The following is a 25,946-nucleotide window of genomic DNA, read 5'->3' as shown; positions in this document are numbered from 1 at the left end:
GGCTCATACATACATATATACATACATAAGACAGTAAGGTGTGATTTGAGGGAGATTTGGCTGCTGTTTCTACCATGTCTGTTAGGCCTTCTCATGTAAACTCAAGCTTTCTCATGCCTTCAACATATGACCAAAGCAGAGAATGTATTCTTTTATTCTTCTGCTTTTTCCAGCCATTGGTCTGTGGCCATGCTGGGGCAATGCCTTGAAGAATTGTAGTTTAATGAATCAACTCCAGTTTTATTTTTATAAGCATTGTACTTATTCTATCTGTTTCCTTTGTCAAACCACTAGGTGACAGGGATGTAAACAAACCAACATTCGTTGTCAAGCAGTGGTGGAGGACAATCACAAGCACAGACACACACACACACACATACATGCATACACATATACACACATACATACATACATATATATATATGTGTGTATATATATATTGCAGCGTGGAAGGTGTTTGTAAGCCATTTAAGAAACACACAAAAACCGTTACATTCACTTCAACATTTAAATTTAATTTGCCAAAATATTTTCGTCGCTTTCAGACCGCGACCTGTTCACTGACAAAAATATCGTGCTAACAGGTCGCGGTCTCAAAGCGACGAAAATATTTCGACAAATTAAATTTAAATGTTGAAGTGAATCTAACGGTTTTTGTGTGTTTCTTAAATGGCTTATAAACACCTTCAACGCTGCAACTGTTTTCGTTCCAGCACACGATCTCAGATCAAGTCACTTGCTATGCAAGTACATCTCTGTAACTATATATATATTTATATATATATATGTATATTGGTAAAAACAGTAAGATAACAAAAGAAAGAAAGAGACCTCAATATTATGTAAATAGAGGAAATCTTTATATAAAAGTGAGGTTGTGTGTCTGTCTCCTACGATTTAGATTCCTAACTACTCCCACATTTTGCGGTGCAGTTTTACCAAAACCGGGTATCTTATAGTCGTGATTCATATCGAGACCGTCTGGGTATTAGCGCGCGTCTACGATGAGTCTACGATTTTTAAAAAAATTTACCATCAATTTTTCCCATTTTTAATCCATTTTTGACATATATAAGGGAAGTAACTCTCTAAAATTTATTATTAAATCTCAGAACGTAAAAAGCTACAGTAACACCCCTCCCCCTTTGTGGTTAGCCATATTGAGATGGCTATTATACTTTACATCTCTAAAAATGCTTATATAATTATTTCCCTTACAAACCCGAGCAACGCCGGGCGATACTGCTAGTCTCTTATTATAAAAGGCAGATTTTATCTGCCTCCCTTTGGGAGTTATACAAATCTACAATATAGGATTTCTTCAATTACAATTTACCTACCATTTTTTAGAGTACAATGCATCGCGTCATGCCAGGTCCAGTTTTTAAAATTTAAACTCCAATTAAGCAAAATTTACAGAAAACTCACATTCTGGTGTGTGTGTCAAATGCTTTTCTTAGTCTGGTTTACACCACACGCAAACGCACACACACAGTGGGCAACGAATAAAATGAAAGTAAATAGCGACAGAGTGATTTGAGGAAGACTAAAGTGAAAGTATTCTGTCTATGACGCTGATAGATACATGAGTAAAATGTATGGGAAGTTAAGAGCTAAGAGTGAGTGAAAATGTTCTTGGAAGAGAGTAATTAGTAATAAAGTAAACATACACTCATACATACATACATACATACATACATACATACATACATACACACACACATACACACACATACATACACACACACATACATACATACATACATACATACATATACATACATACATACACACACATACATACACACACACACAGTATTGAAGCTTGAGAACAATCAGATACATTTGCAACACATCTGTTGAAAATATTATTGTTCACACACATACATATACATATATACATACAGACAGACAGACAGATAGACACACACACACACACACACACACATGATCCAGCATGGCCACAACCTCAAGGCTGAAACATATAAAAGAATAACAGAATATAAATGTGTGCAAAGTACAAGAAATATTAATGCAGTATATGGGGATTGGACAATAAGCGTAAGGCAGTGTCAATGGTGGTTCCAGAAATCCCGAGCCATAAACTACAGCCTAGAAGACGAGCCTCATCCTGAAAGATCTGTAGAACTTGACAAGGACATCCTGAAAACCCTGGTGGAACAAAATATCATCGTAACTGTTGAGGAACTAGCAGAGAAGCTTGGATTTGGTCATTCAACCATTCATTGACACCTGTGTGCTATCGGAAAAGTCAGCAAATTGGGTCAATGGGTTCCTCACGAACTTTCCGAGTCTAATTGCATGCAGAGAGTGAATGTATGCTTTTCTTTGCTGTCATATCTCACCACTACTGCGCTATGTATATCTATATATATAAAACTGTAGTTGTGTGAGTGTCTGTCCCCTTCGATTTAGATTCCTAACTACTCCCACATTTTGCGGTACAGTTTAACCAAATTCGGGTAGCTAAAAGTCGTGATTCATATCGAGCCCGTCTGAATATTAGCGCGCGTCTGCGATGAGTCTACGATTTTAAAAATAATTTAACATCATTTTTTATTCCATTTTAATGCATAATTTTTCGTGTGTCGATGGCGGCGGAGTTGGCGTCCACGCTCACACCTGCACCTGTGGGGAAGGGAGTGTAAGGAAATCAACGTCGTAATGCGTTGTCAAGGAGACCAGTGTTCTTTTAGAACAACGACTTCATGGCTTGAAGACACCAAAACAGAAATGGCTAAGAAAGCGTCTACATGAGTCTACGATTTAAAAAGAAATTTACCATCGTTTTTTTTCCATTTTAATGCATTTTTTCGCTATTATATAAGGGAAGTAACTCTCTAAAAATGTCTACGATGAGTCAACGATTTAAAAAAAAATTTACCATCATATTTTTTCCATTTTTAATGCATTTTTTGCTATTTTTTGGCTATAACTCTCTAAAAATGCTTATATAGTTATTTCCCTTACAAACCCGAGCAACGCCGGCACAATTATCTAATTACTCTTTTAATCTTTTACTTGTTTCAGTCAGTTGACTGCGGCCATGCTGGAGCACCGCCTTTTAGTCGAGCAACTCAACCCCAGGACTTATTCTTTGTAAGCCCAGTACTTATTCTATCGGTCTCTTTTGCTGAACCGCTAGGTGACGGGAACATAAACACACCAGCATCGGTTGTCAAGCAATGCTAGGGGGACAAACACAGATACACAAACATACACGCACACACACACACATATATATATATATATATACATATATACAACTGGCTTCTTTCAGTTTCCGTCTACCAAATCCACTCACAAGGCTTTGGTCGGCCCGAGGCTATAGTAGAAGACACTTGCCCAAGATGCCACACAGTGGGACTGAACCCGGAACCATGTGGTTGGTAAGCAAGCTACTTACCACACAGCCACTCCTGCGCCTATTTACATCACCAGCTTGCTGTGACACTTTCTTACAGTGTCACCAGCTTGGCTTGCAATGTCTCTGACTTGCAGTGCCACCAGCATGCAGTGTCAGTGGTATGCAGTGTCTCTGGTTAGCAGTGTCACGGGATTGGAGTGTCACTAGCTTTCAGTGTAACTATTGCAATGCTGAGCTCAAATCTTATTATGAGCAAACACCACTCCAATAAGGGAGGATGAAACAACTACTACTGTTACTACTACTACTACTACTACTATCCGGAACAGATAGAAACACATGACTCATGAACTGGTCATACACAAAAAAGATTAACCCTAATTTATATTTTTTAAAGCTTAATAACTTGCCAGACTTAAGCCTATCCTTTGACTAAATATTCCACAACCTACAGATTATGTCTGCCTCTGTCATCTTCTCTAATATAGTTTGACATGTCTGGAACTTTTACTTTAAACTATTTCTGTAAGTAAACAAATTTTTGTAAAAAAAAAAATGCTATTTTGATATATAGAGAGTTTTTTGTTTAATGGAGATGGACAGAAATCCCAAAGCAGCAAGACAAAGATTTCTGCAGGGAAGGAATACAGAATTAAAAATACCTGTCATCTTTTATTTGTTTCTGTTATTGAACTGTGGCCATGCTGTAACACCACCTTGAAGGGTTTTAGTCAAATAAGTCAACCCTGTACTTTTTATTATTTTTTTTTTTTTTTGAAGCCCAATACCTTTTTTTATTGGCATCTTTTTCTGAACCACTAAGTTATGGGGATGTAAACAAACCAACACTAGCTGCCAAGTGGTGGTGGTGGCACGAATAGACACAATGATAAAGAGACACACACACACATATATATATTCTTTTATTTCAGCCATTTGACTGTGGCCATGCTGGAGCACCACCTTTAGTCGAGCAAATCAACCCCAGGACTTATTCTTTGTAAGCCTAGTACTTATTCTACTGGTCTCTTTTGCTGAACTGCTAAGTTACGGGGATGTAAACACACCAGCATTGGTTGTCAAGTGATGCTGGGGGGGGGGGGGGTCAAACACAGACACACAAGCATATACATCTATATATACGACAAGCTTCTTTCAGTTTCCATCTACCAAATGCACTCATAAGCCTTTGGTCGGCCTGAGGCTATTATAGTAGAAGAGACTTGCCCAAGGTGCCATGCAGAGGGATTGAACCCAGAACCATGTGGTTGGTAAGCAAGCTACTTACCACTGTATAGCCACTCCTGTGATATATATGTGTGTGTGTGTATGTGTGTGTGTGTATGTATATGTGTGTGTGTGTATATATATATATATATATATATATATATACACACACACACACATACACATATGACAAGCTTCTTTCAGTTTCCATCCACCAAATACACACTCGCAAGGCTTTGGTTGGCCTGAGGCTATAGTAGGAGGCACTTGCTCAGGGTGCCATGCAATGAGACTGAATCTGATACCATGTGGTTAGGAAGCAAATACACCCATAGCATAGCAGTTCACAGATCTTGAGAAACTTCCTCTTTCGCATGCCTTTCATATATACCAATGTTATGTATTGAGTCAGCAAAAAGAAGTTTATCTGAGTAACATTGACCTTGCTTAAAGTGAGCCATTCAAAAGCTATTGCAAACATCTCATCAGTTCAATGCACCAGCCTGATCCATTTCAATTAGTATTTGTAATTAAGAATTTCTAGGTATTGAATTTAACCAAATGTAGCAAAAACATATCTTGTTACCCATTATTTTTAAGCACCAATTCAACAGTCTCTTACATTTAACCTGTTACCATTCAGATTATTCTATCAATATAATGCTTCTTTATTTTCATTGCTTTGAATTAAATATGCCTTATTTCATAGCTTTTGAGACTTCAATGATGTGAGTGCTTGTTTTTAGAAGCACATTGTAGAGAAAGCACGAGAGGCTGCATCTAGCTTTTTTCTTTAACCCTTTCACTACCTTATTCCTCTCGACATGCACAGATTTTTGAAAATAATGAGGAATTTAGTAAAATATCTGAGACCCCCTTCGGTCATGACACAGACCATGGGATTGCACCTAGAAAGTTACCCTCCTAGGCACAAGTCCAGGCAAGGTTGTTTATGGAAGACCAGCAGTCGCCCATGCATACCTCTCCACGCCACCTGTGTTATCCAAGGGAAAGGCAAAGACCGATACACCTTGGCACCTGTGACGTCACAACTCATTTCTACAGCTGAGTGAACTAGAGCAACATGAAATAAAGTGTGTTGCTCAAGAACACAACACCCAGCCCAGTCCAGGATTCGAGCTCACAACCTCATGATCGTAAGCTCAACGCTCTAACCACTGAGCTATGCACCTTCACAGTATAATAATTTTGTCATTATTAAGCTGATGTTTAAAACATGATTTACATGAAATTTCAATGGAAGGTTTTTAATTTACATCACTTTAAGACAGAATCTGTAACACAGGAATAAGGGCAGTTTCAGGCAGGTTAGTATCAAAAGGGTTAGCAAAAAACAAGTAGAATATTTGAACAGATATGGGATTAGGTAGAATGCATTGTTACCAGAACTATTCAGAAATAAACAGCTACATCAGTCCAGGATATATTTCTATCCCTCATATATGTCTACACTGTTTGTAATAGTAATGTCTATTAGCTCCAATACTAATTATTCTGAACTTTGTTTCCTAAATGCTTTTCTCATTAAGAAATCTTGTTTAAACTGCAGATTGAATAAGATCACAGCAATATCAGTGTCACTATCATTCTAGTGTACACTTTTCCATGATTGGATGGGTCACACAAAATTCGCAGAGACAGATTTTCTACAGCTGGATGCCCTTCCTATGACCAATCCCCACTTATTTTCTCATAAGGCTATATTATTACCTAGCCTCTCAAACACAAACAGCACAATGGCTAGACATGTTTTCACAGAAGATAACACTCATATGACAGTTCACAGTTAGCATGCAACATCAAAAGGCATAAACACATACAATCCACCAACCATTTTTTCTCATTCAATCTTCTCCCTTATTTTTCTTCTCCATCTATCTTCTGATAAAGGACTAGTGTTCAAAGCATCAAGACTCATTTCCTTCATTTTAACCATTAAACTAATACAATATCTGCTAAAACTTGTTCCTCTCATGTTTTCTTTCTTTTTGCATTTTATTGCCTTCATCAAACATATATACAATGGGCTTCTTTCAGTTTCTATCAATGAAGGAAAAAGAAAAGCCTCCCAGGACCTTGGTCAGCACAGGGCTACAGTAGAAAACAATTGCCTGAGATGCCACACAATGAAACTGAAAGCACAAAACCACCTAGGTGTGAAACCAACTTCTTATTTCTTTACTGCCCACAAGGGGCTAAACATAGAGGAGACAAACAAGGACAGACAAACGGATTAAGTCGATTACATCGACCCCAGTGCGTAACTGGTACTTATTTAATTGACCCAAAAGGATGAAAGGCAAAGTCGACCTCAGCGGAATTTGAACTCAGAACGTAGCAGCAGACGAAATACTGCTAAGCATTTCGCCCGGCGTGCTAACATTTCTGCCAACTTCTTAACCACACAGTCGTGCCTGCACTCCTTTTATACAAGTAAAAATAAATAATTAGTACTACTATATAATTATCCTATTTCATATTTTTGTTCAATAACACAATACGGTATGCAAATGTTATCAAGTGTCCTACAATGAAGCTTTATTGCCGTCTTTATTATGAGCATCTCAAAATAAAAACACAATGGAATACTAAAAATTATTTTTAAAAAAACCTGTATTCTGATATTTATATTTATTTTATGCAAATAGTAATGCCAATATTTTACTTATTTTATATCTACCAGCCTCAACTCTGATACTAGCATTACACTTTTGTTTCTGTTGAAACATTTCATTTCACACTAGAACAGATGTTAGACTACTAAATCAGAACTAAACAGTAACTCAGGACTATTGATCTTCATTTTAAATGTAGATAGTCATTAACTAGAACACTTGGTAGTCGTAACTATGTCGGTACAGTATATGATTTTCAGGAAGAAACAATCAATGAATTAATGATGATGATGATGATGATGCATCAGTACAATACAGTTTGTTTTTTACTTTGCTGGTATTCAACCTATCGATGCTGTCAGGCTGCTAGTCAACAGTACATAATACATAGATAGTAAAATAGTTAAATAACAGAGCCTTGAATTATTAAATTGGCAGGGTGGAGTGGACAAAAAATAAAGAGCTTTGATTTGTTACTGAAATGGGACACTGATGCTTCTGATGAAGGTGTTGAAAATCTTGCAGCCATAATTTTTCAACATAAATTATTTCATAAGCATAAAACGATGGTATCAATTAAACATTTGATGAACCAATGAGTAAAACTTCTGCTTAAATACTAACCCAAATCAATATAGCAGCCAAAACTCACTATTGGCTTTAAAACAGAGTAAGGGCAGGGGAACGATTCGAATGTTACACCTTGGCACATGCCTACAACAATTCTTTAGTCAAATACCTTTGCACCTTATCATTACTGTCAAACCTTGATTAATATTAATTACCCAAATTCTGGATTATCCAAACAAGGTCTCAAGGTTCTGTGAATATTTCTTTAGTCATACTATTTAGCCAACCTGAATAATACTAATTATATTATTATCTTTTGTTTACTATGATTAACCCTTTTGTTTACTATATTTCTGTTGAAATACATGGCCTTTGTTTTAGTTAAATTTGTAATTAATGAACTTAGTAAAACAATTACATCATTATTAAGCTGGTAATTGAATATATAAATTAGCACAAAATATTGATGGATGGCTGTAATTTAGAGCATATTAAAACAGGAAGTTTGTGTCAAGACCAAGGGCAATCTCAGGTGAGTTGGTATCAAAAGGGCTTAATGTAGCTTCAAACTAATGAAGACAGTGGTACAGCTAGAGTGTTTGCCGCTTGGAGTAGCCCTTGAGTTTGCAACACACCTCCATACCCCCACCTCTCGTCTTCTATACAGGAATCTAAAGCAGACTCAAAATTATCCCTCCATAAAAACATCACTCAGGGTGAACTGCCCCCAACTCTCACCTCTGTTGTGCTACTGATTAAAGGATACATAAACATGTTAACCAAACATTACCAATATAGGGTCAAAGATCTTATCCTTTCTTTTGTAGTAATCAATAATATCATGTATTTGTCAGTCTGCTAGTCTGATATCTGTTTATCACTTTAAATAGTGTTGAAATAATTTTAACAAACAAAAATAGCTGACATGTTGAAGGGTTTATATCAAACCCTACTTTCAAGCAGCTACATCTGCTTCTTCAGGAAACCATCACATCAAAAAAAAAAATATATTGCTATTGTCACATGTTTTGTGGTGTCATTGGTGAAGACAATACAGACAAAAGGTTGTTACAATATGAAATTTATTTACAGTCAAGGATGCTTTGTTTGTGGCCACTGATTCTTGGAATGACATCAAACCATCGACAGTCTGGCTTGATGACACACAAACACTGTAAACATTTTCTTTTTAATATAATTATGTTCAATATAACTTCCTTTGTTTACAGTCAGAGCAGTTATCCAAACAATCAGTTATTCAAACAATACGCCCTGCACATCTCATTCTGATAATTGAGGCCTAATTCTAATTCCACAGAGCTAATTAGTTAAAAAGAAAAACCCACATATACACAGCCAAATATAGAAAAGATTAATGAGAACTGGAAAGGGTTTGCTTATAAAAAAAAAAAAAGCTAAAATATTAATACTTTCATAGGTCAAAATGTGTGTTTTAAAAATATATGCATTTCTTCTCTACTGATAGCAATTATAGGTTGACTAGTTGAAGATGATAGTTTGATGACGATGGTGGAATACTGACTAAGGATAATATGAACATGTATCTACCTGTATACAGAAGTCAATAAATAAGAAATATTTGGATCAATCCTGAGTATAGTACACAGGAACTTGAATCAATACCATGTTGATTGAAATGATTGATACCACACACTCATGTAATAATCTCTATATTCTATATTATCTTTATGTACATTTAGTACAAGAAAATTAATAGATGCTTTTGCCAGGATGTGGTACAAAAATCCACAGACATTATTTTTGGCAACATAACAGAGATAATTATAAACGAACTAAGATCTTTGTTATTCCAGGTCAAATATTATATGAGGGAGGCTATTAAATATATATTAGTATCTAACCCAATATAATAAGCAATAATGTTTGAAAGTTTTCATAAGAAAAAAAAATGGTGAGAACTAGGGAAATAAATTCTGCAAATGGTTGCTTTAATTTAATAAAAATATCTTTTTTTAAAATATAAAAAACTGACCTGCTCATGAGGATTCAATCGTTGTTCTTCAAAACAGAAACACTGGAAAAAAAATTGATACTAAATTAGGATCTTTTAATCAGCAAATGAAAAAAAAATATATATATAAAGGTACAAAAAGATTATATAACAAAATCAAATCATACAGCATAATAGACAATATCTGCTCACTAAGTGACATTAATAGATTTTACGGGTTGAACTACTGACAGCTTAGTGTTTATGGCTAAAGGAAGCAACAAGATTAATGAAATACCAATTCTGCTGAAATTAAATGTTTCTCTCTCCATATTTAACCCGTTTGGTACCAACCTGCCTGAGATTACTATTGGTTCTATAATACAAACTTCCCGTTTAAAGTGGTTTAAATTAAAACCATCCATTTAATTGTCATACTCTTTTACTTGTTTCAGTCATTTGACTGTGGCTATGCCAGAGCACCGCCATTAGTCGAGCAAATTGACCCCAGGACTTATTCTTTGTAAGCCTAATACTTATTCTATCGGTCTCTTTTGCCGGACCGCTAAGTTACAGGGACGTAAACACACCATCATCGGTTGTCAAGCGATGTTGGGGGGACAAACACAGACACACAAACACACACACACACACACACACACATACATACATATATATATATATATACACATATACGATGGGCTTCTTTCAGTTTCCATCTACCAAATCCACTCACAAGACTTTGGTCGGCCCGAAGCTATAGTAGAAGACACTTGCCCAAGGTGCCACGCGGTGGGACTGAACCCGGAACCATGTGGTTCATAAGCAAGCTACTTACCACACAGCCACTCCTACACCTATGTCATGTTGATTTAAGTTCCAAACACCAGCTTAATAATGACAAAGTTATTTTATTAAGGTCTTCATTATTTTCAAAATTAAATGAAACAAGGGCAGTGTATTCCAATAGAAATATAGCAACAAAAAGGGTTAATTCAGATTATCCAACAGATATGCTGAAAGTATGTTGGTGTATCATTTGCACAGGTACTTGGGTAGTGGAAAGTTGTATGGCCAAGTGGTTAAGCTGTTGAACTCACAAATGTAAGGTTGGGGGTTCGATTCCTAGACCAGGCAGTGCACTCTGTTCTTGGACATACCCAAATCTTGCAAGTGCAAGAGTATATGTGTGTGCATGCATGCACGTGTGTGTATGTGTGCACGCATGCACGTATGTGTGTGCACGCATGCACATGTGTGTGTATGTGCGTGTGTGTGTGTGTGTGTGTGTGTGTAGAATTACTAAATAAACAACTTAACGGATTTTATGAAGCTGTTGTTATTGACAATAATATCTAAGATGAAAGTAAAAACAGGGAGGTTTTCAGAAATCTGAGAAGTCAGGATATAAATAAATAAAATATAATAAAATAAAGCTTACAAAACATAAACCTACATACAAAAAAAACAAAAATGAATAAAAGAGAACATGATACGGAAAAAAGGGATAAAGAAAAGGTGTGTGTGTGTGTGTGTATCTATATGATTGTGAGATAGTGCAAGAATATGTGTGTATGTGAGTGTGTGTAATTTTGTGTGTATGCATCAAAGAGATAAAAAAAAAACAGAGTTATTAGTGTAAAAGTTCCACATAAACAACAATCTGCAACAGATTCAACAACTGGGATACTCATAAAATAGATGTTCAAAGGGACCCACAGACCATCTCTCTGTCTTTGTCTTGCACACACACACACACCACACACACACACACATGTATTTTCTATGGAAATCTCAAGGAATATTACATTACTAGGGTCTTGCTTACCAACCACATGGTTCTGGGTTCAGTCCCACTGCGTGGCACCTTGGCCAAGTGTCTTTTACTATAGCCTCAGGCTGACCAAAGCCTTGTGAGTGGATTTGGTCGACAGAAACTGAAAGAAGCCCATCGTGTATATATATATATATATATATATATATATATATATATGTATGTATGTGTGTGTATATGTTTGTGTGCCTGTGTTTGTCCCCCCAACATAGCTTGACAACTGATGCTGGTGTGTTTACGTCCCCGTAACTTAGCGGTTTGGCAAAAGAGACCGATAGGATAAGTACTCGGCTTACAAAGAATAAGTCCTGAGGTCGATTTGCTCGACTAAAGGTGGTGCTCCAGCATGGCCACAGTCAAATGATTGAAACAAGTAAAAGAGTAAAAGAGTATGCATATGACCACGAGCCATTAGAGAAGCATGTACATGCTGCTTCTCTTGCTAGAAATAGCAGTTAAAGTTACCTTAAATTACATCATACTGTATTAAAAATGATATCTGAGATCTCAGACTATATTGGTTAACATGGTATTAGATTATACGATATGATGCAAAATAAATAAATAAAACAAGATATCATTGCTAGAAAGCATTCAATAAAAGATTTGCATATTTTTTCTTAATATAGTCTAGCAGATATAAATGCAAATATACTAGTTGCTGTTGCATATGTTACAGGAGAACAGCTTCTTTCTACAACAACAGTACATTCATAACACACTTGGCTTACTGGCACAAGGGATTCAGGAACACTGGTGTTTTGGCATATTGTGTCATGTCAGCCAGATGTATCCAAACTTTTAAGCCAAAACAACCCACAGGCTTTGTTTTTAATTTCAGTGATTCAAAACATTTGCTGATCAGTGTTTATAACTGCCAACTGATAAAAAAAACCTTTATTTGCACTGTGTACAATGATTTACATATTTATTCTTCATACATTACAGCAGATTAAGGTGGCAAGCTAGCAGAATCATTAGCATGCCAGGTGAAATGCTTCACAGCATTTCATCCGTCTTTAAGTTCCAAGTTCGAATTGCATTGAAGTCAACATTGTCTTTCATCCTTTCAGGGTTGATAAAATAAGTACCAGTTGAGCACTGAGGTTAATGTAATCAACTAGCTACATCCCCCGAAATTGCTGGCCTTGTGCCAAAATTTGAAACCAATATGTTCCAGCAGATTCAAATGCAAAATATGCTAGTTGCTGTTGTGTATGTCACAGAACGACTTTTTATGATGACAATGTGTTCGTGACACACACAAGCGATTCTGGGACACTGTTTTAACATGTGTCTCATCAGTCAGTACACTATCAAGAATAAAAGAGAATGCATTAACTTCAATAACAGTTTCAAATGAAATAAAACTGCTTTCACATTTACTTATTCCTGCGTTCTTACTTAATTAGCCTGAATTATATGTGTATGTGTGTGTGTGTGTCATTTACACAATTAAATTACTAAATATACTACCATTTCTGTAATAAGGTGCATTAGACATCAGACTGCTACAAAAGTATTGGAGAACAATTTTGTGTCTTACATGAAAGGTAAGTTTCTGAGAGAAATCCAATAATATTTTATTAGACTAAATAAGCTTTCATTAAGAACAATTTATAGCTACTTTACAGCCTGGACAATGTTGAATAATTCTACTAGCTCATATATGTACACACACACATTTTATTAGACGGACACACAAAGACCTGTTGAGGCAAGCGAAGTCGATATCGAACCTCATCCGACGACAGGCACCTATGCCAACGAAGACCTGTTGGGGCAAGTGAAATCGAAATTGGAATCGAAATTGAACCAATCCTATGACTGGCACCCGGCAGATGCCAGGACCCCTGGACTGGAGATACGTAAAAAGCACTATCTGAATCGTGGCCAATGCCAGCGCCGCCTCAACTGGCTTCCGTGTCAGTGGCACGTAAAAAGCACCATCCGAATTGTGGCCGAAGTCAGTGCCACCTCGACTGGCTTCCGTGCAGGTGGCACTTAAAATGCACCAATCCAACCGTGGCCGATGCCAGCCTCGCCTGGCACCAGTGCAGGTGGCACATAAAAAGCACCCACTACACTTACGGAGTGGTTGGCGTTAGGAGGGGCATCCAGCTGTAGAAACATTGCCAGATAAGACCGGAGCCTGGTGCAGCCTTCTGGCTTCCCAGATCCCCAGTCGAACCGTCCAACCCATGCTAGCATGGAGAACGGACATTAAACGATGATGATGATGATGATGATTATAAGCACAAACTTGAAACAAATGAAACATCAACACTTTTTCTTTTATATATGTATGTGTATATAATAACAGGGTAAGCTGCAGGAAAGGCATCCAGTTTTTTTTTGCATTCACTGACTGATTGAAGTGCTCACTGGTTGATTACTATCAATTCTGTTCAAAACTAAAATTCTTTCCCTTAATCATTACAAGAATTTTGAAGATAATTCTATGTCGGATAGTGTTCTTCCTGAGTCTTCTAGTCTTCATCTTTTAGGTGTAACTCTTGTCAAAAGACCTTACTTGGAATGTTAAGCAAGCCACTATAAAGGTTAGTTCCACCACAAGGCTCATTCCTTGTTATGGTGTTGTGGCTTGTATATATCTCAATGACCCTGAGTGATATACCAGCATGGAGGTGCATGGTTTAGTGATTAGGGTGCTGGACTCATGAGCATAAGATTGTGGTTTCAATTCCTGGACAGGGTGATGCCATGCTTGCACCAAGACTTCTCCACACAAACAAGAGCCTTCAAGAGTGAAGCCCACTCCAATATGCCAACATAGCCAGCTGCTGTTTAATGCCCCTTAGCAACCTGAAGTTCCATAGTTCCTCTGTATGAGGAAACACTCCACACTATAGTAGAGCTTCCACCACTGTGTCTCGTTGAAAAAGTCTCTTATGGAATTTCTTTCGCATGCCAATATTGTTGGAAACCATCAGGACCATCAAAATCGAATTTTCTATCATCTTAGAATAAAACCTTCTCCCATTTGTGAATGTCTCAACTCTGGTGATTCTGGGTAAATTCTAAACAAGTAGTTTTGTGGCACGGAAGAAGATAGGGTCTCTGGAAACATTTAAGATTTTTAAAGCCTCTCTCTCAAATGTCAACTTATTGTCCTTGAGCTGTATTCTTAATCTGTGAGTGCCTTAACCCTTTCATTACTGTATTTATTTTGAGATGCTCTGTATTTCTTTCAATTACTTTAAATATAACAAAGAATTTAGTAAAATAACTTAGTTATCATTAAGCTAGTGTTAGGAACATAAATTGTAACTACAGTTTGGTGGAAGATTTTAATTCAAAACTTATGAAAACAAGACTTTTGTACTCAGAGCCAGAGCTGGTTTCAGCCGGGTTGGTAACGAAAGGGTTAAGCTGGTTTGATGATGGACTAATGTCTTTCCTAACTTCCCATCGAATCCTTCTGCTCAATGCTTGTGAAATTTTCTTTAGCTGGCCAGACGATTTTTTCAATCCATATACTTCAAAGTCTTTTAAGAAGTTTGCAATGGCAGTTTTACTGTGACCAATATCACTGGAGATGGCAGGTTGAGAAAGATCTTGTATCAAAAGCTTTACAATTCTACCACATTCAAAATCCGTCAACATTTTAGCTTTCCCAATTGTTGTGAAATAGACAGGGAGTGACTGGCACTTGTTGACACATTGAAAGCTTGAACTTAAATGCCACAATTTTTATAGTTTATATAAACTTTGTATTTAAACTTTTTATTTGTCATGGTCTTAAATTTTTGATCAGGCAAAATATTGTTTGTTTTCAAACAATGCATATATTCAGCATTAACTGTTAAACATTTCTTTAGGTTTTCGTATATCCTGTTCTATTTGTCAGTGTGGAGGTGCAATGGCCCAGTGGTTAGGGCAGCGGACTCGCGGTCATAGGATCGCGGTTTCGATTCCCAGACCGGGCGTTGTGAGTGTTTATTGAGCGAAAACACCTAAAAAGCTCCACGTGGCTCCGGCAGGGGATGGTGGTGATCCCTGCTGTACTCTTTCACCACAACTTTCTCTCGCTCTTACTTCCTGTTTCTGTTGTACCTGTATTTCAAGGGGCCGGCCTTGTCACTCTCTTAAGGGTGCACGTGTCTGTGGAGTGCTCAGCCACTTACACATTAATTTCACGAGCAGGCTGTTCCGTTGATTCGGATCAACCGGAACCCTCATCGTCGTAACCAACGGAGTGCTTCCATTTCCATCTATTTGTCAATTATGAATCTATAATGAAAAACAGTTGAATATATTTTGGCAGTTTTTTCACTGGCCTTAAAATTTTGTCCAGCAATGAATATACCAGCAGAGTGAAAGCTTTTGGTAAGGCCACCCATGCTTGACAGATCAGAGGACAGAAGCCAGACTAATATAACCACATCTTCCCAGAGATAAAAACGAGTCTACATAGGGTCAACATCTCTTTTTATAAATCATCAAACTCCAACTGGTGACACTATGAGGTTCCTCCATGAATTGCGATCTTGCATCATGTTCATCAAGACACTGCCATGTAGTTCAATGTCTTCTTCAAGATCAGATTTGGGCAACTACATCTATGAATGACATTTGGGGCGACCATAACAGAACTCTTGCAGCAGCTTCACTGTGTCTCATTACATGTCCAGCAAGAGCCAGATGATGCCTTCTCATGACAGCTGAAATCTTTAGAAGATACCCATATAAGGTCTTGTTAGTTGTGTGCAACTGCCAAGAGATATTAAGGATACTAGAGATTTCTCAACGTCCCTACTTAGATAATAGCAAAGTTACAGAAGCATCAACAGCAATTCAAAACCAAAGTCCTAGGAGGGGAAAACTGAAAAGACAGTCCAGATTCAAGAACAGTGTAGAAAAGCTGTCTATGGCCTATACTCCATAGGGAATAAAGAGCTTAAATAAATAAGTATGAAGGTTGGTTCCCTGTATGAAGTTCATTATCATATTTCCCTTCATCTTTATAAGTGTCTTTTTCACTCTTATATGAAATAGTGTCTAGTCGGAAATTCAAGGAGAGGAAGAATAGCTTCTGCTAATCTTTCCTTCTTTCAGTTTCCAACTTTATTACCCTTGTTTCAGCAGCTAAATTTCAACCTCTCACTCATCTCTCAGATACTGTTTCATCCTTATTCTATAAGTACTTTCCTGGTCATTGTTCTGTTGAGTTCTCTTCTCTTGTTTCTCCTCTTTAAGTTACTATTTGAGTGTTTTATCTCTCAACCAATTCTTATATATCACCTCCTTGGTTTTATATTAATGCCATGAAATATTTTGAGGCTTCACGAGAAATCTGCTGCATTTACTATCAAAGCATTCTTCAAGTTCCTTCTTTGTAGTCCAAGTTTCAACTCCATGGAGAAGCACTCTCTCTACATATGTTGACTTTGAAATGTATGATTGCCATATGTTTTGAAGCTTGTTACAGGCCCTCTAGGCTGTGTGTGTGTGTGTACACACACATCCATAATTATTGTGATTCCATGCTTGAAAAAAAAGAACAGTAATGGTATTGACATTCCTTGCAGACCTTAAGACTGGTCGATCTGCACTTAAAAAAATCTCTGGAATAAATAAGCCTTCATGCAAAAAAAACAGGTGAAAGTTGGCAACAGGATGGGCATCTGATTATAAAATTCTGCTTCAAATCTTCCAGTCTAACCCACACCAAGTATGGAAAATAAATGTTCATCAAACAAACAAATATGTGTGTGTGTGTGTGTGTGTGCGCGTATGTTTTAGAGCTGTATTTGCCTGCTGAGTACCTTACGTGTATATAGTATGTGCGTGTGTATATATTTACACACACACATATATATATATACATAATGTATATATGTTTGTATATATATATATACATATATGAGAAATTTACAGATTTAATTCTGTTTTGATTCTTTTAATTGAACCCGTTCACAACGTGTAAACAGGTTCAATTAAAAGAAGCATAAAATAATTAAGCCCACACACTAATTACCAAAATGAAGACTATAACACACTCTACTTCTTGGAGTAAAGAGTACTTTATTCTGTATGTAGAATCCTTGTTCTCATGAACAAAAGGCAAGAAAAAAAAAAAGGAAAATATATATATATTTAATCATCGTCATCATTTAACATCTGCTTTCCTTGCTGACATGGGTTGGATAGTTTGATAGGAGTTGGCAGGCCAGAGAATTGCACCAGGCTCCAGTTATATGTTGTGGCATGGCTACTACAGCTGGACACCCTTCCTAACACCAACCACTATATACATATGTATGTATCTCTTATTATAAAAGGCAGATTTTATCTGCCTCCCTTTGGGAGTTATACAAATCTACAATATAGGATTTCTTCAATTACAATTTACCTTGCATTTTTAAGAGTACAATGCATCGCGTCATGCCAGCTCCAGTTTTTAAAATTTAAACTCCAGTTAAGCAAAATTTACAGAAAACTCACATTCTGGTGTGTGTCCAAATGCTTTTCTTAGTCTGGTTTACACCACACGCAAACGCACACACACAGTGGGCAACGAATAAAATGAAACTAATTCACTTACTGTAGTGAGTGATTCTTTCACTCTGCCTCCCACTTCTTCTTTCCACACAGACACGCAAATATATAAATAAAATTGTAAGCTAACGTGCGTGTGTGTGAGTGGGTGTGTGTGGGTGTGCGCGTGTGTGTGTGTGTGAGGGTGCGTGTGTGTGTGTGTGTGTGTGCGTGTGCGTGAGTGTGTGACAGGAAAGTTTTTTTACAACGAATATAACACCTATATCCAAGTAGCAGAAAGATAAGACAGTAAGGTGTGATTTGAGGAAGATTTGGCTGCTATTTCTACCATGTCTAGCTGCCATGTAGGGGTCTCCCTCATAGGCTCATACATACATATATACATAGATAAGACAGTAAGGTGTGATTTGGGGGAATTTGGCTGCTATTTCTACCAGGTCTAGCTGCCATGTAGGGGTCTCCCTCATAGGCTCATACATACATATTACATAGATAAGACAGTAAGGTGTGATTTGGGGGAAATTTGGCTGCTATTTCTACCAGGTCTAGCTGCCATGTAGGGGTCTCCCTCATAGGCTCATACATACATATATACATAGATAAGACAGTAAGGTGTGATTTGGGGGAAATTTGGCTGCTATTTCTACCAGGTCTAGCTACCATGTAGAGGTCCCCCTCATTGGCTCATACATACATATATACATACATAAGACAGTAAGGTGTGATTTGAGGGAGATTTGGCTGCTGTTTCTACCAGGTCTGTTAGGCCTTCTCATGTAAACTCAAGCTTTCTCATGCCTTCAACATATGACCAAAGCAGAGAATGTATTCTTTTATTCTTCTGCTTTTTCCAGCCATTGGTCTGTGGCCATGCTGGGGCAATGCCTTGAAGAATTGTAGTTTAATGAATCAACTCCAGTTTTATTTTTGTAAGCATTGTACTTATTCTATCTGTTTCCTTTGTCAAACCACTAGGTGACAGGGATGTAAACAAACCAACATTCGTTGTCAAGCAGTGGTGGAGGACAATCACAAGCACAGACACGCACACACACACACATACATGCATACACATATACACACATACATACATACATATATATATATGTGTGTATATATATATTGCAGCGTGGAAGGTGTTTGTAAGCCATTTAAGAAACACACAAAAACCGTTACATTCACTTCAACATTTAAATTTAATTTGCCAAAATATTTTCGTCGCTTTCAGACCGCGACCTGTTCACTGACAAAAATATCGTGCTAACAGGTCGCGGTCTCAAAGCGACGAAAATATTTCGACAAATTAAATTTAAATGTTGAAGTGAATCTAACGGTTTTTGTGTGTTTCTTAAATGGCTTATAAACACCTTCAACGCTGCAACTGTTTTCGTTCCAGCACACGATCTCAGATCAAGTCACTTGCTATGCAAGTACATCTCTGTAACTATATATATATTTATATATATATATGTATATTGGTAAAAACAGTAAGATAACAAAAGAAAGAAAGAGACCTCAATATTATGTAAATAGAGGAAATCTTTATATATAAAAGTGAGGTTGTGTGTCTGTCTCCTACGATTTAGATTCCTAACTACTCCCACATTTTGCGGTGCAGTTTTACCAAAACCGGGTATCTTATAGTCGTGATTCATATCGAGACCGTCTGGGTATTAGCGCGCGTCTACGATGAGTCTACGATTTTAAAAAAAATTTACCATCAATTTTTCCCATTTTTAATCCATTTTTGACATATATAAGGGAAGTAACTCTCTAAAATTTATTATTAAATCTCAGAACGTAAAAAGCTACAGTAACACCCCTCCCCCTTTGTGGTTAGCCATATTGAGATGGCTATTATACTTTACATCTCTAAAAATGCTTATATAATTATTTCCCTTACAAACCCGAGCAATGCCGGGCGATACTGCTAGTATATATATATATATATATATAATAATAATAATAATAAATAAATGCGCCCTTTTAAAGCCTAGCCAGGCTCATGGGCCCGGTCTCCCGGTTTCTATGGTGTATGTGTTCCCCAGCTGGACAGAACGCCAGTCCATCGCAGCGTTACTCACTTTTACCAGCTGAGTGGACTGGAGCAACGTGAAATGAAGTGTTTTGCTCAAAAACACAACGTATCGGTTGGTCCAGGAATCGAAACCACAATCTTATGATCATGATGCTGACACCCTAACCACTAAGCCACGAGCCTTCACATATATATATATATATATATATATATATCATCATCAACATTGTGTAATATCTTCCATGCTGGCATGGTTTGGACAGTAAGACAGAAGCTGGCCAGGCAGGAGCCTGTGCCATGCTTCTGAGTGTGTTTTGGCATGGTTTTTACTGCCCTTCCTAACGTCAACCACTCTGTACACACACACATACTTACATACATACATACATACATATAGAAGTGAAGGCGTGTGACTTGGTGGTTAGGGGTACTCGGCTCATGATCGTAAGGTTGTGAGTTCGAAACCAAGTGGCACATTGTGTCGTTGATCAGACATTTTATTTTGCCTTGTTCCAATCCACTCAGCTGACAAAAATGGCTTGCACCTGTATTTCAAAGGGGCCAGCTTTGTCACAATCTGGGTCACGCTGAATTTCCCCAAGAACTGCATTAAGGGTATACATGTCTATGGAGCACTCAGCCACGTGTACGTTAATTTCTTGAGCAAGCTGTTCACTTGACTGAATCAACAGGAACACTCTCATCATCACAACTGACAGCGTACCTGGTTTTGGTTTGTTTTGTTTTTTTTACACACACATGCAAACACACATACACAAATAATCATTTTAAAAAAACATTCGAGTGAGGTCATTACCAGTGCCGCTGGACTGGCTCCTGTGCAGGTGGCACATAAAAAGCACCATTTGAGTGTGGCCATGGCCAGTGCTGCCTGACTGGCCCTCATGTTGGTGGCACGTAAAAGCACTCACTACACTCTCGGAGATGTTGGCATTATGAAGGGCATCCAGATGTAGAAACTCTGCCAGATCAGATTGGAGCCTGGTGCAGCCATCTGATTCGCTAAACCTCAGTTAAATCGTCCAATCTATGCTAGCATGGAAAGCGAATGTTAAACGATGATGATGATGGTGATGATGATGATGATGACCTTTTTTAATACTGGCATGGAGTGGATAGATCATTATATCTCAAGTAGGTTCTTATTCAGGGCCCATATCCTCGCAGAGGAATCAGAATGTCACACCTCACTCATACATATCACTTCTAAGGCTTGATACCCTTCCAAACACCAACCACTTTACCACGTGTACTGGGTGCATTCCAACAAGACACCTGCACTAGGGAGTTTCTCATACTCTCAGCAATACTAAAGAATTCACTGTTGTTTTTGCTCAATTTACCAACACACACACACACACACACACAAAACGTGTGTGTGTGTGTGTATGTATGTATGTATGTATGTATGTATGTATGTATGCATGTATGTGTGTGTGAGTGTGCATATGTGTGTAATTATTTCTCTAACCTTTTGATGTTGGATCACTGTAATGCTAGCTTATATGTATTACAAAGTTTAATTGACAAAGTCTATTACCCTGCAGAATACATATATTTTTCTATTCGATAGTAAAATCTTATTCACAGCATTATGGTTTAATAATCATGAGCACAAATTAGAGTTTAATTCCTTTCATTTCATCAGTGGGCATTTCATTCTTTTCTATAATTAGATTTACACTTAATGAGGGGAGATTTTCATTGCAAATTGTATATAAAAAAAAAAAAACCAGCTGTTACAGACCAGCAGATATATAAATAACAGTGTTCTCATATTTAGTTTTGAGTCTAAGTCTTTCCTTTGATGAAGTGTCACTGCAACGCTATCAATATGTATTATAATAGTATACTTTTTTGCTATGTGAGGTAAAGTAGTATTTTTAAAAGGTTTAATTGATATCAGCTTGTAGTAATTTAATACACACACATACATATATATATGTATATATGGCCCAGTGGTCAGGGCAGTGGACTCGCGGTTGTAGGATCGCGGTTTTGATTCCTAGAATAGGCATTGTGAGTGTTTATTGAGCGAAAACACCTCACGTTCCACGAGGCTCCAGCAGTGGGTGGTGGTGATCCCTTTTGTACTCTTTCGCTACAACTTTCTCTCACTCTTTCTTCTGTTGGCCTGCTCACTTAGCCAGCGGGGTGGCGTCATTTGAAGGCTAAAACAATGCAAAGCGCATTGTGACCAGCGATGTGTAACAACATCTGATAGCCTGGTCGGTCACGGCCACGGTGATGTGTGGTAAGTAGCTTGCTAACCAACAACATGGTTCCGGGTTCAGTCCCACTGCATGGTATCTTGGGCAAGTGTCTTCTGCTATAGCCCCGGGCCGACCAATGCCTTGTGAGTGGATTTGGTAGACGGAAACTGAAAGAAGCCTGTCGTTTATATGTATATATATATATATATATGTGTGTGTATGTGTGTGTGTGTTTGTGTGTCTGTGTTTGTACCCCTAGCATTGCTTGACAACCGATGCTGGTGTGTTTACGTCCCCATCACTTAGCGGTTCGGCAAAAGAGACCGATAGAATAAGTACTGGGCTTACAAAGAATAAGTCCCGGGGTCGATTTGCTCGACTAAAGGCGGTGCTCCAGCATGGCCACAGTCAAATGACTGAAACAAGTAAAAGAGTAAAGAGTATATATATATATATATATATATATATATATATATATGTATGTATACCAAACCATGATACTTTGTACACAACCAGCAACAGGCAAATAACAAAATATATTCTAATTGAACTAAGCAACAGCAATTTTATTGAGTGAGGTACCTTTCAAAAAGTTTCCTGATTAGACACATCTGCACCAAATGATGCACCACAACCAATTGTCCAGAATCTCACCTACAAGGGACCAATGCAAAATGTGTCAAAACGATCGTAGTGATTAATAAACAATCTTGTCAATTCCAGTTTTTCTTTCTCTCATTTGATTTATTTATATATATATATATATATATATATATATATTATATATATATATATAGGCATGGGAGTGGGTGTATGGTAAGAAGCTTGCTTCCCAACTGCATGGTTCTGGGTTTAGTCCCACTGCATGGCACCTTGGGTTAGTGTCTTCACCAAAGCCTTGTGAATGGATTTGGTAGACGGAAACTGTAAGAAGTCCATTGTATATATATATATATATATATATATATATATATCACGTGATCACGTGACAGACCAGACTATCAGATGTTGTTACACATCGCTGGTCACAATGCGTTCGCATTGTTTTAGCCGTCGAATGACGCCAACCCGCTGGCTAAGCGAGCAGGCCATGTGTGTGTATATATATATATATATAGTGCTGGTACAATGAAAAATGCAGTTAGTACACTCTGTAAATGTAAAGTGTTTGGCATCTGGATGAGCATCCAGCTATAGAAATCATGCCACCCTTAGCATTAGTGTATAATGCAGTTTTCCAACTGATCGTGCTTTGTCAAACAATCCAACCCATGCCAGTATGGAAACCAGGGTTTAAATGATGACAATGACATTTATGGTTGTATACAAGGAGAACAACTTTTGATTTTAAATATGCTGTAGAGAAAACACTACTATGTTCTAATTTAATCTTTTTTTTTTATTAATGTTGCTTTGTATCTGCATGTAGAAGAACCCTTATAGTTTATTTGGAACAATAAAGCTGTCAAATTCCCCTTTATCATCCATAACACTCTCTTAAAGGCTCACTGGCATTTAAAATAAGGAACAATTGCAATAGACAAACACCATATACACCATAAAACAAAGCTAGATAGGAAAACATAAACAGAAAAATACTTCCATATTTTATAGAATTCCCCACAGAAATAGAAAACTTATTACAGAAGCAAGACAAGGCTGTAACATACGTCATACACACATCACAATTGCTCCTTCAGTGGCATAATTTGAAAAGAATATGGAAGTGAATGAAAAGTCTATCTTTATTTTATTAACATTCTAATATTATCCTTCATGGATTAATCTTGCAAATCTGACAATCTTTCAGAGCTACTTGGCACTACCACTAACACCACTGAAAAGGATTCATAATAATTAACTTCTTAGTTCCAGCTTAATGCTTTTAATTAATGATTTAAATTTTATGTTCATTTATTTTTTATTTATGTATGTTTATTTTCCTTATTAATAACATAATAATCCGTTTTGCAATTTATTATTATCCTCTGCATGTGTGCATGTATTTTCATGTATGAATGTATGTGTGTGAGTATATGTATGTACCCATGTGTTTATGTAATGAAATGTAAACAGTTTTAAGTTTTCTTCCACATCAACTCAAAACACAGCAACTAACTAATATAGTAGCTTTAAAATGTAGGAAATACCCGCCCAAGACAGATTTGAATATTATGTGCTAAATAGATGCATGAATGTCTATGAGGTTAAGAGGCTTGCTTTGCAACTACAAGGTTTCAGGTTCAATCCCACTTTGCAGCACTTAAGGCAAGTGTCTTCTATGACAGCCCCCAGGCCAACCAATACCTTGTCAACAAATTTGGTTGAAGCCTGTCGTGTGTGTGCATGTGTGTGTGTCTTTGTATTTGTCAACCCACCACTATGACCATGTGACAACTGGTGTTGGTTTGTTTACATTCCTGTAACTTAGTGGTTTGGCAAAAGAGACTGACATAATAGGTACAGGATTTTTAAAAAAAAACAAACAAACAAACCATAAACACTGGAGTCAATTTGTTTTACTGAAACCCTTCAAGGCAGTGCTCCAGTATGGCCACAATCTAATGAATGAAACAAGTAAGGTGCAAAAGATAAATAAAATAAGATTTATTTTCTAAAAAATCATAATTTAGAAAAGTGAAAGCAAATATCTAACAGTAGCAACTGCAAGAGAGTATGAGATTTTCCACTTTGTTTGCATTTGTGGAAAACCTGTGCAATGTATACAATCTGAGAGTATATAATACCTTACTACATGACACCATAACAAAAACCTATAAAAGAAATATCACAATAGCACATACAGCAACACCAGTAGACAAGAAAAAGAAATGACAACTGAAGTTGAAGACTAACTGCATGGCTGCACACATTGTACTCAATGGCCACAGACAATTTCAACACAACCAAAAATACAAGTTAACAATTCACTTTTCTTGCCCTTCCACTTGAAAATAACAAGGTGAATCTTAGTGTTGATTCTTATTTCATTGACACTACTAAATTGTTATCTCAGTGTATCAGTAGGGATACTCAAGACTTGATTATGCCACCAGGTATGTACTGCAAAGGGTGATTGCACCTACCAAAATATGTTCCAACAATGTATAGCTTGTGGAAGCGCAATGGCCCAGTGGTTAGGGTAGCAGACTCGCAGTTGGAGGATCACGGTTTCGATTCCTAGACCGAGTGTTGTGTGTGTTTATTGAGCGAAAACACCTAAAAGATCCACGAGGCTCCGGCAGGGGCTGGTGGCGACCCCTGTTGTACTCTTTCGCCCCAACTTTCTCTCACTCTTTCTTCCTGTCTCTTGAGTAACGCTGCAATGGACTGGCGTCTCGACTAGCTGGGGTGAACACATACGCCATAGAAATTTACCAGCACCTCCCAGTCATTAATATGAAACAGAAGTCTGGCTAATGATTTTCATATGTGAATGCTCTTGCACTCACCTTTCTTGCCCCCCATCTTGAAAATAACAAGGTAGAACTTAGTGTTGATTCTCATTTCACTCACACTACTGAA

The 25,946-nt window shown here is 37.4% G+C and overlaps 1 protein-coding gene across 1 annotated transcript in view; it reads right to left on the bottom strand.

Moving 5' to 3' along the window:
* Positions 1–25,946, bottom strand: part of LOC115213089 (cytochrome c oxidase assembly protein COX11, mitochondrial) — a 254,709-nt gene that overhangs the window by 206,140 nt on the left and 22,623 nt on the right. Inside the window, exon 5 of the mRNA XM_029782009.2 lies at positions 9,836–9,877. Coding sequence (XP_029637869.1) covers positions 9,836–9,877 — 42 coding nt within the window. The remainder of the gene's footprint in view (positions 1–9,835; positions 9,878–25,946) is intronic.

This window comes from Octopus sinensis, linkage group LG6 (assembly GCF_006345805.1).
Source record: "Octopus sinensis linkage group LG6, ASM634580v1, whole genome shotgun sequence".
In the NCBI taxonomy this organism is placed as follows: Eukaryota; Metazoa; Mollusca; class Cephalopoda; order Octopoda; family Octopodidae; genus Octopus; species Octopus sinensis.
This window is presented reverse-complemented; position numbering and strand designations above follow the sequence as displayed.